We start from the raw sequence: 18,206 nt of genomic DNA on the forward strand, positions 1-18,206 counted from the left end.
CCGCCCGTGCTGTGCACACGGGGCTGGACCTGGTGTCCTGTGTGACGCCGGCCCGTCACAGCGCAGCCCTTCGGGAGGTCCCGTGGGGCCAGTGGGACACGCTTGACCAGGCCCTTCTCAGGACAGAACCGCAAAGATGAGGTCTGTCCGTGCAGTCGGGCCTCCCTCCATCACTTGCTAGCCACACAGCGGGGCTCTCGGGCAGCAGGCCTGGGGGAAGTCGTTTCTGTCCCAGGAGGGTCTAGGAAGAGGGGTGGCCCTGGGCCCAGCTGACGCACTCTCCTCTTCGTCACAGCGGAGCTGGAGTTCGCCCAGGTGGTCGTCGTGGTGGTGGTGGTCACGGTGATGGTCGTGGTTGTCGTCTGCCTGCTGAACCACTACAGAGTCTCCACCCGGTCCTTTATCCACCACCCGGGGCAGGGCCGGAGGCAGGACGGGCCGCAGCCGGTAAGTGTGGGCTGAGCAGGGCCGGGAGCCTGGGTGCAGGACGGCCCTGGGCTCGGCGTGTGAATCCCACACACAGAACGCCCAGTCCGGGGGCCCGACCGTGAGGCCAGTCCCCCCCCACCCCCCAGCACGGTCACCACTGCCTGGACGGCAGTCGGCACACTCATTTCTCCTGCTCTGAACTCTATGGACCGTGCAGTCCCTGCCCCTCCACGTCTGGCTTCCTTCCCTCAGTGTCATACGTGTGAATTCCATCCACGCTGGGACATGGTCCAGGGTCAGCGACGCATCCTGCATCCCCACCTACGCCCATGAGACGGGGGCTCAGCGGGGCAGGACAGGGAGGGGGTGGGGCCCTCTGGGGCACAAGGGTGGGCAGGTTGTGTGGGCCTCACAGAACAGCAAGGCTCTTCAGGTTGGTTTTTTTTAAAAAAAATATTCCTAGCTACTTCCTGCCCTGAATCACCGCCCTCCCCTGGGAAATAAAACACTGATATTCAGCTAAACTGCTCTATGATCTAACCCAGGAGCCCAGGGGCCATGGAAGGTTCAGGTCCAAGCTGGCTTTGCTGTCTGTGGTTCCAGTGGCTGTCAGTGAGAGCTTGGGGACACTGAGTTTAAACAATTATATATTCTTGGCTTCTGTGATGGATGAAGGACGCTGAATCCCCAAGCATGTTGGGACCAGGGCTGCCTGGTGACTGGCCTAAGGAGGCTGCCCTGAGTGTGGGGGCAGCTGTCCTGGGGGGACCCCTCGGGGGGGCAGGGTCACACTTCATCGGGGCCAGAGTCGCTCGGCCAGCCTTCGGGTCTGCTGTCCCCATGGGTAGAGCTGAGGTTTGCCCAGTGTCCTATGTCCGTGGCAGGCAGAGCCGGGGGGAAGGGTGAGGCTGCTGTGTGCCGCCCCCAGACCCACAGGGACGAGATGGGTGCTGGGGGCTGCAGCTCAGCCCTGAGGAAGACGCTCTCTCCCTCTGGCTTTCCCTCATCCTCCGCTGTCCCCTCCCTACTGCGTTTCCTCCGTGTGGCCCGTGCAGGGCAGGTGTGTCCCGAGGCTTGGGTTTTCCTTCTGATAAAATGGGAGTGTGGATACTGCTCACCGAGGTTTCACAAACTCACGATGCACTTTTACACGGTGACCAGAGACAGTTTAGGCACAGGCTGGACCTCCATTTCATGTCTAGTCCAGAGGAGAAGCCTCACTCTCCCGGACAGGGACATAGATGCAGATCCCAGGAGCACTGGGGGTCACTGCCTGGGAATGTGCCCCCCACCTGGCTGGGCTTCTTGCCTCCTAAGTACCTCCTCCTCCCTCCCGGTTTCTAAGAGATGCTGCTTCCCTTCATCGGGCTCTGGGAGAGCAGTGTGATCCTTTCTTTCATACTCATTGTTCCTGACCAGGGGACCTTGGGTGATGTGGGGAGATGTTTTCGGCTGTCACGGCTCAGGGACGGTGTTGCAGGGATGCTCTGAACGTCCTCAGCTTATGGGGTGGCCCTGCCATCCTCCCCGGGGGCCCTTCAGCGTGAGACGGGGATGCTGTTAATACACATGGATCTCATGGCAGGCTCGGGGGCGTCAGCAGAGTGAAGAGAGCCCTTGCTGACAGCTTGGTGGGGGTGGGAGGTGTCCACAGGGAACCTGCCCCATCAGAGGGTTTCAGTCTGGGCTCTGCCTTCCTTTGCTCACTCTGTCAATCAGTGGATGTGAGCCTGGCACCCACCAGACAAGGAAGAAACAATGCAGTGAGCCCCAGCCTCCCCCCATCAGCAGCACCCACCTGGCTTGGTGGTATTTTCTCAATCTCGGGGGAGGCCAAGGGGTCTCCAGGGGCCATTTGTGCGTGGGGAGGGGTGCATATCAGGAGGCCATAAACTGTAGAAGGGTGTGCGGTCGGTGGAGCAGCTTCAAGGTGCCCTTCTGGGTGGCCCCCTGCCCCGCCCCCAGCATCCAACCAGCCTCCTCCAAAGGGGCTTAGAGGGGCAGGCTGCCCGTGGCCTCGTGTGGTTTGTGCTCTCCTAGGGAGAAGGAGAAGGCCGAGGCTGGAGGTGCCTGGGGTCGCCATTGTCAGGGTGGTTCCGTGTCTGCTGTCAGAGCATCCCAGGAGCTGCTGTGCCTGCTGTTTGGCAGCTGGTGGGTGTGGGGTGCCCCCTGCTGGCCTCACTGTGGATGAGCGTCCATGACTCTGAGCCTATGCGTTGCTGGGACCCCCGCACTTCTGGGGGCCTTTTGGCCCGTTTGTTCCAGAACTGTGTGAGGTCTCCATGACCATGTTAGTAAAAAGTGTGTTTATTTTAAAATGCTATGAGAAGGGCTGGGCATCTAATTTGTCAGCTTCTAGGTGATCTGGCTTAACACTATTGGTTAAGGTTACTTTTATGTATTTCCTATGGAAGACTTGATAGTCAAGATGGAAAAACATAGGACAGTAGTTGGGATTTTTTTTTTTTTTTTGGCTGCGTCAGGTCTCAGTTGCGGCACACGGGATCTTCGTTGTGGCACGCGGGCTTCTCTAGTTGTGACACATGGGCTCTAGAGTGCGCGGGCTCTGTAGTTGTGGCGCACTGGCTTAGTTGCCCCGCAGCATGTGGGATCTTAGTTCCCTGTCCAGGGATCGAACCTACGTCCCCTGTGTTGGAAGGCGGATTCTTAACCACTGGACCGCCGGGGAAGTCCCTGGGTTTTGTTCTTGAGAAAGAGGCTGAACATGTAGATGTTCTGATGTGGTTGAGGAAACTTGACTCCCTCTCTGCACTAATGGGCTTTCCCTGGTTCCCAGGGAGAGTCCTCTGGAAAAAGGTGGGTTGGACCAGTTGCCCCTTTGGGCCCAGCTTGCCCTGATTCGGGGGGTTTGCTTTGTGCAGTCACAGCCCCTTCCTCACGCGGCCCCTTGCCACCTCCAATGCCTGTGGGAGGACACACTTCTGTGCCAAGGGAGGGACGGAAGGAGTCTGTGTTGGCCGAGGCCAGTCAGCCTGCATCACCACAGCGTCCCTGAGACGCCATTCCAGGGGAGCAGGGGTATGGGTTGGACCGGCCCTGAATTTGGTGGAAGCAGCCACTTCTGGATGAAAATGAAAAAGAGTGATCAGCTTCAGTTAAGTTACAACAAAAGTAAATGCTTAAATAGTGGCAGCAGCAGTGAGTGGGTTTGTGATAAAAAGCCGTACGTGTTCTTTCTGAGGGAGCCTTGCCTTAGTGTTTAGAGCCTGGCTTATGTGAGTTCGGAACTTTGAGACTGTCTAGGTTTCTTTTCATTATCTTAGACCACCAAGTAATAGGAAAACAATAAAAGGGCATAAATATTCCAGATGCAGCCCTGAGAGATGTTCACACATATCGCTGGAGCCTTTCTTTCCCGAGCCAGGGGAGGCCCGCGTGGCCTTTTCTGACAGCCTTGCCTGTAGGCCACCCCGTAGGGCCCACCAACCTGCCTGGATGGCAGGCAAGGCGGAGGTGGCCGCCCATCTACTAGGAACAGCAGAGGGACGGGAACGTTTTACTTAGTTTGAATCATATGAAATTGTGGGTGTTCAGCCATTTTGACCTATAAAAGCAGCAATTTCCATTTAAGAAATTAACAAAAGGAGTCACATCAGGCATTTCTTCATGACCAAATGCTGCAGGGATTAAATCAATTGTGAAAGTGCGGTGCCCGGCCTCCCTGGAGCCAGAGCAGCGCCTGGCGGGCAGTGGGTGCACCAGCCCCGCGGGGAAGGACGGGTCTGTGGTGCGGAAACTCGGGTGTGGGGGAAGACCAGGCCCAAAGACCCTCCCTACAGATGGCCAGACCTGGGCGAGGGTGTGGCCAGTGTGTGTGTGTGGTTCCCCCCGCAGGGTGTTTTGACAAAACTTGATCCAACTTGAAAGAACTGGGAGATTTCACGTAAAAATGGAAATTTACATCTTTCCTTGAAAAGTGAGCATATCAGCCACACTGGCCTGTATTCCTGCTTAGGTCCCCCAGGCCAGGGCTGCCAAGCAGCCTGTGCTCACCTTCCGCTGTGGTCCCAGCCCCTGCACGGGCCTCAGCGGTGAGCCGGTTTGCACAGAGGTGATTGTTTTTGGAGCAAACATTCTTCTGTGTTCATGCCTCTACCACAAAGGTGAAAACAGAGATGGACCAAGGGGGCCACTGGCTTCCGAAAAATGGGGAAACTTCCTTGTGGAAGTAAATATCATTCCTATGAGATTAGTGGTTCGGCCAGGTGAGGTGAGTCTGGGTCACAGGACGGTGTGTCCCGGGCCTGCTGACCAGTCCCGCTGACCAGTCCCACGCTCAGAGCAGGGCCTTCCTCTCTGTGACGGGGTCTGGGCTCCTCTCCACTGGCCCGGACGCCTTGCGAAGCAGGGCCGGCAGTTCCGTGCAGGTGTGTCCTGGGGCCCCACACAGCTCATTCCCACTGTGGCTGAGAGCCCGGCCACTGCGCACCTGCCTAGTCTCATTTCTACCTACTTCAGCCTGTGTTAGGAAAGCATTTCTAAAACGATAGGAAAGAACCATTTTCAGGAAGGCGCAAAAAATGAGCTGAGGGCCTGCCTGATAATGCAGGTGGAGCAGGCGAGTCTGTGACAGTAGCATCGGCTGGTCCAGGGCGCAGGCTCCCTGCGAGCAGGTGGATTCTTGCTGCACTGTGAGACTGGTGGGGTTGCTGCCTAGCTCGTTTCATGAGCATTTCCAAGTGTCCAGGGGCCACGGGCAGCAGGTCAGGCCTCCTTTAAGCATCAAGCACGGGATCCTGTCTACCTCCTGTTTGTCTCAGCAGGAGCGGGGTGTTTGCAGACTGGCCATTTAAAAGGTTTTACCCTTGAAGCATTAGAAGATAAACAATTTTAACAGCTTGAAATGAGAATGTCTCCTTCAAGTAAGAGAAAGGAGGCCAAGTTACTGGTGAAAATTGGATAAGGATGCTGGGCCATAGCTGTTACACAGCAGAATCTCCAAGATCTGTCTTTAAAGCTAGTAACTTAGATCATCCTTCTGCTGTTGATGTTGCTCAGAAGAGTTTTAAAATTACCTTCAAAGCTTACAGGTCATTTTTAGTAAAATTTTCAAGAGACATTTAAAAAAAATTCTCAATGATGGCAAGCCTTCCTTTTTTAAATTTGTTCTCTGAGGCTGGGTTTGATTTTTGGTACCAGCCAAAATCCATTTAGAGTTAAATCTCATTATGTAGCTCATCAAGTTACTGATACAATTTTGGTGCAAAGTCAAGTGTGACCATTAGTAAGGCTGATGTTGTTCACGCTACAAGCTGATGGTGCAGAGAAAGGCCAGGAAGGACCCAGGAAGGGGGAGGTGGACAGAGGGCCTGGTCTGTGTTGTTAAGGCTCTTGTGATGAGGATGTGTTCATGCATTACTTTTGCAATTAAAAGACACACTATGCTCACATAAACTGATGCTGAAGACAGTTTCAATAACATTCTGAGCATCTGTAATCTGTAGACTCCCAAGGTAACGCATTTGAAGACGGTTGGTATTGTGACAAAAGTATGCTAATTGATAAAAAATTTTATAAACAATTTTTAGTAACCTTCTAAATAGGCATTAGCATTAATAATCTAATGGTAAAGTTTGTTTAGTTTGTTTTTACTTAGTCCTTAAAAACCGGTGTGGTTTGTTCTGGGGAAAAAAAAAAGTTCTCTAAATTATCCTAATTCTGAGAGGCCCTTGTTGGGGAGGTGCGCAGGGCCGTCAGAGACTGCACGGGAGGTAGCTGGGATCCGGCTCTGTTACTCCCCTACCAACTCCGGGACCGCGGGGAAGGCACTTGGCTTGTGCCCCTCACGCGTGAAAGGAGGCTCACAGTGTGTGGTTCCACATCGCCCTGAGCTTTCTGATTCCAGGCTGCTTTCTCCTGAAGCCTGATTGCTCACTCTCCCCCACCACCAACCCCAGGAGGCATCACATTCCTCCTTTTCTGCTTGCTCTTAGGGGCCTGTAGGCCTCCCTGAGCTATTAATTGTTGTGGAAATACAAAGGATTCCCTTTCTTTTCTTCCCAGCAGAACTTCCTTCTTGATTTGTCTTTCTCTTAAGGGACGTGCCCTAGATTGAGTAGAGTTGGGAGGGAAATAGTCTTGAGAAGTCTGATGATGGAATCCCAAGGAGGATAAAGGGGAAATGCTGGAGAGAAGAGTCATTGGCATCTAAGCTGTTACTGCTGTCTAGGGTGGAAAAGTCAGAACTACTAAAGCATCTGGATGGTGGAGAGGCTGCCTGGGAAAAGGGAAGAAACAAGAGAAAAGTGATTTTATGAGAAGGCAAAGATGTTGCTGAATATCCAAACATCAGTTTTACCTATGCTTTGAAATTCACCCTGGGAAAGGGAGTAAAATTGATTTTCAAATATTTGAGGCCATATGATATGTTCGTTCACTGGGAGGAACCCTTGGGTAGAAGTCAAAATATCCAGCAATGGCCCTGCTTTACACAAACTGGCCATGACACCTCCAGTGAGTCGTATACCTTCCTTGGGCCTCAGTTTCCTCCCATCCAAAATGAGGGAGAACTGGCTTAGATCAGAGACCTTCAGATTGTTTTTGACCCCTCTGACCAAATGTGTAGGAAACACATTTTACATCACAATCCACAATACGCACAGGCAACTGAGGCAGAACTTTCACCAAACAGTACTTAAAATGTACTCAAGATGTTTTCTGTCTGTTTTATCTGTGGAATGCTGGCTGTGACCCACTTAAATTGATTTTCCAGCTCTCTAAGAGGCTGCAACCCCCAATTTGAAAAACACTATATTGGGTGTTTCCAGTCCCCAAATCTGATGATCCCTGTGGTCCTTTGTGTGTGGAAAGGAGAGTTTAGCTGAGAGCTAAACCAAGAAAGTTCAGAGCATGGGGTGGTCTCACATGTGGTGGTCTCACATGTGGTGCCCAAGGACCCAAGGCAGCAAGCAGGCTTCAGCCGCAGCTCACAGCAGAAGCCCGTGAGTCATGGTCACAGATGACTCTCTTTCAGCGCTATAAGCATTGTATCCTTTGGGTGGAAAAAGATCCAAGAGATACAGAAATAAAGATTATAAGAGTACTATGAGCAATTGTATATCAACAAATTGAATAACCCAGATGAAATGGAAAGATTCCTAGAAACACACCCTACTAAGACCGAATCATGAAGAAATAGAAAATATGAATAGATCTGTAACTAGTAAGGAGATTGAATCAATAATCAAAAACCTCCCAACAAAGAAAATTCCTAGACTAGATGGCTTCACTGGTGAATTCTACAAAACATTTAAAGAACTGACACCAGTCCTTTTCAGATTCTTCCCCAAAATTGAAAAGGATGGAACACCTTCTAACTCATTTTATGAGGCCAGCATTACTCCAATACCAAAGCCCCAGGCAAAGACACAACAGGAAAAGAAAAACCAAAGACCAATATCCCATATGAATACTGATGCAAAAATCCTCAACAAAATACTAGTAAACGGAATTCAGCAGCATAATAAAAGGATTATACACCATGACCAAGTGGGGTTTATTCCTGGAATACAAGGATGGTTCCACATTATGAAATCAATCAATGTATTGCACCTCATTAACAGAATGAAAGGAAAAAAACTACATGGTCATCTCACTGATGCAGAAAAAGTATCTGACAGAATTCAACACCCTTTCATAATAAAAACATTCAACAAACTAAGATAAAAGGAAACTACCTCAACATAATAAAGGTCATCTATGAAAAGCCCATCTATGAAAAGCGAACATCATACTCAACGGTGAAAGACTGAAAGCTTTCCCTCTCAGATCAGGAAAAAGGCAAGGATGCAGGCAAGCTTTCACCACTTCTATCCAACATAGTATTTATTATAAGTTTTAGCTAGAGCAACAGGCAAGAAAAGGTATTCCGGTTAGAAAGGAAAAAAAATTATCTCTCTTTGTAGATGACATGATCTTATGTGTAGAAAATCCTAAACATTCCAATTAACTAATAAACAAAAAACTCCACTAGAACTAATAAATTCAGCAAAGTTGCAGGACACAAAGTCAGCCCCCTAAAATCAGCTGCATTTCTTTACACTTACAATGATCAATTAAGATTATAAGAAATTAAGAAAACAGTTCAATTTACAATAGTATCAAATAGAATAAAATACTTAGGAGTAAACTTAACCAAGGATATGAAGGGTTTGTACACTGACAACTATACAGCATTGCTGAAAGAAATTAGACACAAATAAATGGAAGACATCTTGTGTTCATGGACCTGAAGACTTGATCCTGTTAAGATGTCAGTACTACCCAAAGCAATCTACAGAATCAGTGTAATCCCTGTCAAAATCCCAATGATGTTTTTCTGCAGAAATAGAAAAGCCCATCCTAAAATTCATGTGCTATCACAAGGAACCCCCATCCCCACCTACAGCCAAAATAATATTGAAAAAGAATAACAAAGTTGGAAGTTTCACACGTCTTGATTTCAAAATTTACTACAAAGCTACAATAACAAAACAGTGTGGTGCTGGCATAAAGACAAACATTTAGACCAACAGAATAGAATAGCGAGCCGAGAAATAAACTCTCTGATGTATGGTCAAATGATTTTCAACAAGGGTGCCAAGACCATTCAAGGAAAAAGGACAGTCTTAAAAAATGGTGTTGGGAAAACTGGATATTCACTACAAAATAATGACATTGAACCCTTATCTGCTACCATATACAAAAAATTAATTCAAAATGTATCAAAACCTAAATGTAAGAGCTAAAACTATTAAACTCTTAAAGAAAACAATAGGGCAAAAGCTTCATGACATTGGATTTGGCAATGATATCTTGGATCTGACACCAAAAGCACAAGCAACCAAAGAAAAAAATAGGTAAATTGGACTTCAAACATTAAAAACTTAAACTTGTCAAAGGACACTATCAAGAGAGTGAAAAGCCAACTCACAGAATGGGAGAAAATATTTGCAAATCAGGTATCTGATAAGGGATTAATATCCAAAAAATATACAGAACATTTACAACTCAGCAACAAAATAAGTGAACCTAATTTTAAAATAGGCAAAGGACCTGAGTAGGTATTTCTCCAAGGAAGATATGCAGATGGCCAATAAGCACATGAGAAGAGCTCAGATCACTAATTGTGATGGTTAATTTTATGTGTCAACTTGACTGAGCTAAGCAATGTGTCTATGGGAGTAATTCTGGAAGAGATTACCATTTGACTCAGTAGACAGAGTGAAGAAAATCTGCCCTCACCGATGTGGGTGAGCATCATCCAATCCCTTGAGGGCCTGAGTAAAAAAAAAAAAAAAAAAAAAATGGAGGAAGGGCAAGTTCTTTCCTTCTCTCTTTTCTTGAGCTGGGATGTCGATTTTCTCCTGCCTTTGGACATCAGAGTTCCTGGTTTTGGGGTCTTCAGAGTCCAAGACATATACCAGTGGACCCCCCCCAGTTCTCAGCCCTTGGTATTTGGACTGAATTATACCACTGGCTTTTCTGGGTCTCCATCTTGCGCATAGCAGATTGTGGGACTTCTCTGCCTCCAGAAACATGCAGCCAATTCCTATAATCAATCAATCAGTCTCCTAATGGTTCTGTTTCTCTGGAGAACCCTGACTTAATACACTAATCATACACAAATCAAAACCATAGTGAGAAGGGCTTCTCTGGTGGCACTGTGGTTAAGAATCCGCCTGCCAATGCAGGGGACATGGGTTCGAGCCCTGGGCCGGGAAGATCCCACATGCCGTGGAGCAACTAAGCCCGTCCACCACAACTACTCAGCCTGCCACAACTACTGAAGTTGTGAGCCACAACTACTGAAGCCCACGTGCTTAGAGCCCATGCTCTGCAACGAGAAGCCACCGCAGTGAGAAGCCCGCACACCGCAACGAAGAGTAGCCCCCGCACGCCACAACTAGAGAAAGCCCGGGCTTAGCAACAAAGACCCAACTCAGCCAAAACTTAATTTTTAAAAAAAAACTATAGTGAGATGCCACATCACACCCACTGGAATGACTATTAGCAAGAAACCAGAAAACAACAAGTGTTGGCAAGGATGTGATGAAATTGGAACCGAAATGGTACCACTGCTATGGAAAACAGCAGTGGTTTCCCCCCCCACCACCAAATTAAACATAGAATTACCGTATGATCCAGAAATTCTACTTCTGGGTGTGTCCTCAAAAGAATGAAAAGCAGAGATTCAAAGAGATATTTATACACCCCTGTTCATAGCAGCATTGTTCATGATAGCCAAAAAGGGGAAACAACCAAGATATCTATGAATAACAAAATATGGTATGTACCTAAAATGGAGTATATTAGCCTTAAAAAGGAATGAGATGCTGACACAGGCTACAACATGGATGAATCTTAAAGACATTATGCTCAGTGAAATAAGGACAGTATTGTATGATTCCACTTAGACAAGGTCCCTAGAATAGTCAGATTCACAGAGACAGAAGGTAGAATGGTGGTCACCAGGGGCTGAGGGGAGGAAGGAATGGGGTGTTAGTGTTCAGTGAGCACAGCGTTTTCAGTTTGGGAAGAAGACAAATTCTGGACATGGATGGGGGTGATGGGGGCGTGGCAACGAGGATATACTTAATGCCACAGAACTGTATGCTTTCAAATGATTAAAATAGTAAATGTTATGTATAATTTACCACAACTTTAGAAAAGACAGTTTTGATTTTCCACTCACCACCCAGCCCGCAGAAGTGCCAAACAGATTTAAAAGGAAAAAATCCAGTCATTGTGTTCCAGGTCTGCAGACGACACATCTGGATCGTTGGGATCATAAAGACAATCACTTGGAAGAGCAAGTGATTTTTTTAATCTCTAATGCAGACGTTTTAGTGTCAGGCAGATTCAACTTATGGGAAAATTTTCTGGCCATGTAGCTGTTTACCATTCAGAAGGAGGAAAATAGAATGCAGATTCCTTGAGGGTAAAGGAACCTGAAAATGCACGTCTTCAAGCCTGCGAGATCCGGAGTTGTCCTGTGTCCCTTTTTCATAAGATGCAGATTCACTAGAGCCCCTCAGGGTGGCCCAAGGCTTTCGTGGGCCTGGGTCCTGGTGGCCATGCTCCCGGGCACCCACGGAAGCGTTTTCAGGGCCTCCAGGGACGCAAGGGCGCCGGAGGTGCTTTGTGAACGCAACGCGGCATGAGGGAACAGTTCTCACAAGCAAACAGCTACGAAAGACGCAGTGTCTGTGGGCCCGCGTAGCGACACTAGCAAGATTTTGTTCCTGTTGCTCAAAACTCTGTGAGCTGCTATTTTATTTCCCAGCTTATTCCGTCGTGGTCAGAGGAGCCGGCTTACCGCGAAGGGTGGCGGGGCGGCTGGGCCCTCGTCTCGCTGGGCTGTTCCCGGTGCACCAGCAGAGGTCAACCTCATGGCCTCCCCTCCGAAGCCTGAGCTCAAGGCAGCCGCCAGCGAGCAGCTGAGTGAGCAGCAGGGGCGGCGGCCAAGGGGAGGAGCGGGGGCGTGCCCTGCGGAGGCTGTGGCGGTGCAGACCCGTGCGGTGACGATGGCCCCTGGAGAGGAGGGGGGTGGTCCCCGCGGAACCACAACATTCCACCTGAGCAGACCTGGAGGCGCCTGTCCCAACCCCGCGCCAGGAGCAGGCCGAGTGGCCAGAGAGGTCGGGAGGGACCAGGAGGAGTGGGGTCAAGGGGAGGGGCAGCAGGAAGCCTGGGAGGAGGCCGGGAAGTGCGTGGATTTAGAAACAGGTAGGTTGACGTGAATTTGGTGAAATACAGGACTGGGTGGGTGCAAGGCTTGGTGTGGATCTCTTTTAGGCATTTTTCCAGTTTTGCTAATTTCTAGGGAAATAAAGCCATTGAGAATAGTTATTGCTGTTTTCGGAAAACGTGCTTACTGCCCCTCTTCTGGGTCCCTTCCTGCCCACTTCATTTGGTGCTGTGACATCTGGTTGTCAGGCTGCGCCCTGTGCTTTAATCTGCTGTTGCCAAGGGTGGAATTCTTAGGAACAGTGGAGGATGCTTTGTGCTGTTCTCAACGTGGGAGTGACGTCTCCCTTGACTCAAAGGAGCATGCCTAGGGCTCGGACACCTGGTTAGAGCCACTCTGTCGCCGTTAAATAGTTGTATAGTCAGATCTAGGGATGCCACCTGCTCACAGCGAGGGGGGCCGTGGTGGACGCCCGCCTGCAAGGAGCAGGGGAGGTCGCTTTCACTTCTGAAGACCTGGGGCTGTTTGACCTCCCAAGTCTACCTGTGGGCACTTTCAGGTCACAGGAGGCCATGATGGCAGGAGGTAGTATGTGCACATTCCTGGGAATCCAAAAATGCCGGCACTTCTCTACCCCCCTCCCCATTCTTCTCTTACTAGTCACAAAAGCCCCGCAGACCCTGCTATAGCCAACAATTTGGGTTCAAAAGGGATACCACACTGAAATGCTCTGTAGACAAGTTTATGGTGTTTGTTAGAAGTGACCCTTAATCATGCCTACTGTTTGCTCGTCACCTTGTCGGTCTGGCCTTTTTTTTTTTTTTTTGGTTGCGCTGGGTCTTAGTTGTGGCTCGTCAGCTCCTTAGTTGCGACATGCGAACTCTTAGCTGTGGCATGCACGTGGGATCTAGTTCCCTGACCAGGCATTGAACCCAGGCCCCCTGCAATGGGAGCGCGGAGTCTTAACCACTGCACCACCAGGAAAGTCCCTGGCCAAACATTTTTGAAAGAAGATTACTAAGCCACTAGATGTCAGGTTCCACACTCCTCTTGAGCATTTGTACTGAGGAATCAATTCATGAGAAGATGCACAGAGGGCTCTTAGGTTTTGGGAAACTCAAGTCTGAAAGCCAACCGGTGTGGATGGGCACACCGTTCAAGGCTACTGTGGGGAGACCCGAACTGTTTGACTTTCCTGTGGCCACGACTCCTCTGGGGGTGCAGGTAACAAAAGGCTGGGGCTTTGTGGTTCCGGGTGTTAAATAGCCTGCGCTCATCTGAGTGTGATCCCTTGGCTTTGGGTGCTGCTGCATGAAACTAATGATCTTCCTGTGATGTCCCCCACCCCCCAACCAGGAAGGGCGCCTGTGGCCTTCAGACAGATCTGGACCTCGGCCCGCCTCGGAGGTAAGGGGTTGGACACAGGCAGGGTGTGGGTGGCAGGAGATGCGTAGAGGGGGATGAACAAAATTGGTGGAAGGGTTGAACATGTCAGCACAGACAAAGTTCAAGGCCTGTGCCTGTAACTTGGTTTAAGAGGTGGGGGAGGGGTCTTCCCTAGACTCTCCCAAGGATTCTTTGTGCCTGGCCAGAGCTCCTTCCAGAAAACAGGTCGAGAATCCAGGATCTTCACTTGATGCCTTAAGCTGCTGATGATAATGAGGTGGTGGGTGTCGGCATAGCTTATAAACATCACCGCTTGATTCACCCCATCTCCCAGTTTAATAGTATGATTGTAAAAATAACGTTTTTTTGCCTTTAAGTTAAAAACATGGTGTGAGAGTAGTTGACAGATAGATGGATGTATATCTTTATATACATATGTCCTTCCTCTAGAAGAAAGTGAGATGGTGGAATAGATGAGAAGTTAGTTATGCAAGAAATAGAGTACCTGGATTCTTTTGGGGGGAAAAAAAATCTATAATCATACTTACTTCGGAATATAAAATAGTTTTCATGTCAGTTGCTAAAAATAACTACAGGAAACTTTTATCCAGAAAGAAAATAAGTCACTTGTTCCATATTTTTAAGTAATTAATTGATAGGGCAACAAGCTCCTATAAATAACTCATAAATTGACCCAATGTCTTGTACCTGCTCCAAGTACCATCCTGTGAAGTTACAACTTACACTTACAATGAAAATTCTGCACACTCTCTACTCCTCTGAATCACAGGAGTGGGGCCCGGAGAAGGTCACATGGTGGGCAAGCTTTGGGGGTGGGGGGGGCTCCTGTATTCTCCTTGACCCAGTGGGAAATGTACACACAATAACTCCATTAAACCTACATTTTCAGGTAACCGCAATTATCCGTTGCTGAACCATCCTGGGTTTGGCAAGGTGAGTGATGTAAGTCATTAGGAACGAAAAACCTCTGTTTTTCTGGAATAGCCTTTACATGTTTTTTGGGGGGAAAAGTTTTCAGATGGGTGAGAACAGACGTGAATTTCCTTGCTGCCATCACGTCCGTGGTCATCACCGTGCCAAGAACATCTCCCAGGTGTTGCTCTTTTCCCTGCAGATCATGTACGCCCCGCGGTCCAGGGATGGGGGGACTGCCCCAACCTTTCTCCAGAGGGATCGGTTCAGCCGCTTCCAGCCCACCTACCCCTATGTGCAGCACGAGATCGACCTTCCCCCCACCATCTCCCTGTCGGACGGGGAGGAGCCACCTCCTTACCAGGGGCCCTGCACCCTGCAGCTCCGGGACCCCGAACAGCAGATGGAACTCAACCGAGAGTCTGTGAGGGCCCCGCCCAACCGAACCATATTTGACAGCGATTTGATAGACGTGTCCGTGTACAGCGGGGGCCCACGCCCACCCAGCAGCAATTCGGGCATAAGTGCCAGCACCTGCAGCAGTAACAGGAGGATGGAGGGGCCACCCCCGGCCTACAGCGAGGTGATGGGCCACTGCCTGGGCGCCACACTCTTCCACCCCCAGCACAGCAGCACGCACAGGGGGAGCAGACTGCCACTCCAGCGGGACGGCCCTGGGGGGCACCGAGCTGCCCGTCCAGGGCAAGGACAGGAAGCCCGGGAACCTCGTCTGACCTGCGTGCATACCTGACTTAAGAAAAGAGGAGGGAGGCAGTGGCACTGCCCCTCCGTCCCCAGCACAGCAAGTTCAGTAAAACAGAATGATTCCTTCCACAGGAGCCGCACGCAGGCTGAAATAGTACAAACCTCCTTCAGTCTGGCCGCAAACGGTGTTCATCTGGGGCAGTGATGGGAAAGGGCAGGTTTTGGCAAAGGGTGGGCATGAGAACACAAAGGGGTGCTTTGAAGACACCATGAAATAAAACCCACAGAGGCATCTGACTTGATTATGAAAGCAGACGCAGCAGGGGAAGAGGCCAGAATGGCCTGTTTTACAATTAACTGAATACAGAGAAAACGTTATTATACATTATGGGGAAGAATCGCCAGTTTGCTTCCCACCCCCAAACTGTGGAACTTTTGTTTTAAAAATATGATTCTAAATTCCTGTTTTGTGTGCCAAGGTATAAAGTGGAGAAGTCAGATGAATGCAAGGGGTTAATCAGTGTTGTGATGCTGTGTTTTAAAAGTTGCACTATCTTCATGTTTAAGATAATGAGGAAGCTTTACACGAAGTTCTCTATGTTGTCTTTTCACCTGTGGATTATAATTAGGCCTCATAATAATCTCCCCCATAATCATGCAGGAAAGGGTGTCTGGGGAGGTAGCCTAACGTACGCCACTTACTTACATTCACCAAGAAAGTCACCACACAGCAGTGAATGCGTCACTGAGGCACCTGGAGACTCTGGATGGAGCAGAGGAAACTCCTGCATCCCTGGTGTGTTGAGTCTCTCCAGCCTCAGGCTGCGTGTTTTACACCTGCATTTACACACCACGCAGTGCTGCCCTGGTCCTCCAGCAGTGCAGTTTCTGTGGTAATTTAGATTTTGTTCACTGTAGCATGAAATATACTCAGATAATACACTATTTTATGCAATAGTTTAAAATGCAAGGTGGCTATTTTTATACTGTTGAAACACATGACTTAAGTGTGTTCCCACGGTCTCTCCTTCCCTGGATAGTAGAGTTCAGGCCTGGATGGCTGGTCAGCAAGACTCAGCAGTTGCTTCTGTGCAGCCCACTGCCCTGGCATGTGCGTGACGCTGGCTGCAGATTCTGTGTAGAAGCCCCTGGGACTGAGGAAGGGACCCATGTGGCCAAGTGTGCGAACCAGCACCCGGGAGGAATGCAGTGCTCAGAACCAGATGCGCCCCCAGGGGTCACTAAGCCTCTGCAGTGGAGGCCAGAACTGGGCGGGGAGCAACTCAGAGCACAGGGTAAAAGCACAACCTGCAGCTAAAATCAACTAGAAAACTAACCTTAAATATTGTAACATTCATTCTCACCTAAAATGAGTAACTTCCTTCTACAGAAGCATCTGCCTTTGCTGCACCCGGGTGGGGTGCTTCTGTGCAGCCCCTGCCTGCTCTCGCAAGGACCGAGGGCTGGAGGGATGACTTGGGACTCTGACCTGCAGTTCCGGGTGTCTGCTGTCATGGTCTCGGAGGTGGCTGCCCGGTGAGGTGCCCTCGTGCTGCTGGCAGAAAGCTCTCAAACTGCTTTCTGCTGCTCCTTTCCGAGGCTCCTCTTGGTTGGTAGGTCCCTGGGTTTTGTTTGGAGGATTGGAATCTTCATCCATTTCACATAGTAACATCCACACAAGTAGTCAATCTCTTGAAAGGAGAAGATGGTGGTCAACAACTGTCACTCATGCTTCAGTCCCTGTTGAGCAGTGTGCACGCTGAGGGCCACAGCAGGAGCTCTGGGATGGGCAGAGCCCTGGGGGCCTGACCAGAGGACCCCTGCCCACCCACCATATCAGATGGCCTCGACCTCAAGCCTGTGCTTAAAGGAGGCTGGGACTCTGTGTGGCGTGAGGTTTCCCCTTGTGTTGCTGGTGAAGATGGGGAGGTGCCTGTCCTCCCCATCTTCGGGCAGATTATCGGTCAGGCGTTCCCCTTAGGTGCAGAATGAGGAGGTTGGCTGATGGTGTCATCATTCCAAACCTCACCTGCACTTTTGGTAGAGTGGGTGAACACGCCCAATAGTTCTAGCTCAAAATGGTGAGTTATGCTCAGAAACTTATAAATTCCTTAGTCACTTTGCAAGTACCTGAACATTTTGCAGATGTTCACGGTACTGGTAAAACAATTATTTAATTCAAATAACTTTAATCGTTCTTCAAAACCGAGACTGCTCCCTTTCGGCCACCCTATTAGATAATTGCCTCTAATGTAAATAGTTATTTAATGATGCAGACATATCAAACCATGACTTGAATGGTCTCTGAGGCTGGGCCTCTGTAATGAATTAGTTTAAAAGTCAAGGTCATAAATTGAATAGTCAATTTCCCTTCAACACAGGAAAAAGGTGATTTAGATCTCTGCTCTTCCGAAGGTTGTGGCTGACCTGGCTGACCTGGTGTGGAAAGAGGCGTGACTGTGAAGCTACAGCTTCATCAGTGGGGCCTGAGGGTCCAGGTTAGAAACCAGAGGGTTAGGGGATCAGTGAGCAGTGGGTGGGAGCCGGGCTCCATCGTCTTAGTGACTCCCTGGATATGAACCCCAGGCACCTTGAGTCCCACTTATAGGAACACTCATGTGTCTGTTGGCTTTTTCAGAAAGCCTAGTGTTCCTCAGACACTAAGGTTGTCCTTTACTACAAAAGAGATTTTGCTAAAGAAATTGTGTTTATTGCGCTGGCCAAAAAGTTCGTTCAGGTTTTTCCACGTTACAGAAAAACCTGAACGAACTTTTTGGCCAACCCAACACAAAGTTTTATCTGTGACCAAAATTCAGTGTTAAAAAAGCTTGACAAGCATACCCTCTGTCCTCCGTACCACAAATACACTTGGACACACAGCCCAGACAGCAGAGGAAAATGTGCAAAACTTGGGAAGGTTTGTCATGAGGATGACGCTTAAGTCCACTAATTGCAGCTGGGAGAGGAGGACACAGGGGCCAGCAGGAAGTGGGGGGCCTTCTACCCCAGCATAGGGACCTGTACTCAGATGAGCGTGTCTCCAGCTTCAAATTATCCCCCTCTT

The 18,206-nt window shown here is 49.3% G+C and overlaps 1 protein-coding gene across 1 annotated transcript in view; it reads left to right on the plus strand.

Annotated features, from left to right (window-relative positions):
• The window catches only part of LDLRAD4 (low density lipoprotein receptor class A domain containing 4), a 297,449-nt gene extending 279,575 nt beyond the window's left edge, over positions 1–17,874 (plus strand). The window contains 4 exon segments of the mRNA XM_061170466.1: positions 296–447; positions 13,475–13,525; positions 14,640–15,110; positions 15,112–17,874. Of these exon segments, the coding sequence (XP_061026449.1) occupies positions 296–447; positions 13,475–13,525; positions 14,640–15,110; positions 15,112–15,171 (734 nt within the window). The 3' untranslated portion in view covers positions 15,172–17,874.
• The last annotated feature ends 332 nt before the right edge of the window (positions 17,875–18,206 follow it).

The sequence above is a fragment of the Eubalaena glacialis genome, chromosome 15 (genome assembly GCF_028564815.1).
Source record: "Eubalaena glacialis isolate mEubGla1 chromosome 15, mEubGla1.1.hap2.+ XY, whole genome shotgun sequence".
In the NCBI taxonomy this organism is placed as follows: Eukaryota; Metazoa; Chordata; class Mammalia; order Artiodactyla; family Balaenidae; genus Eubalaena; species Eubalaena glacialis.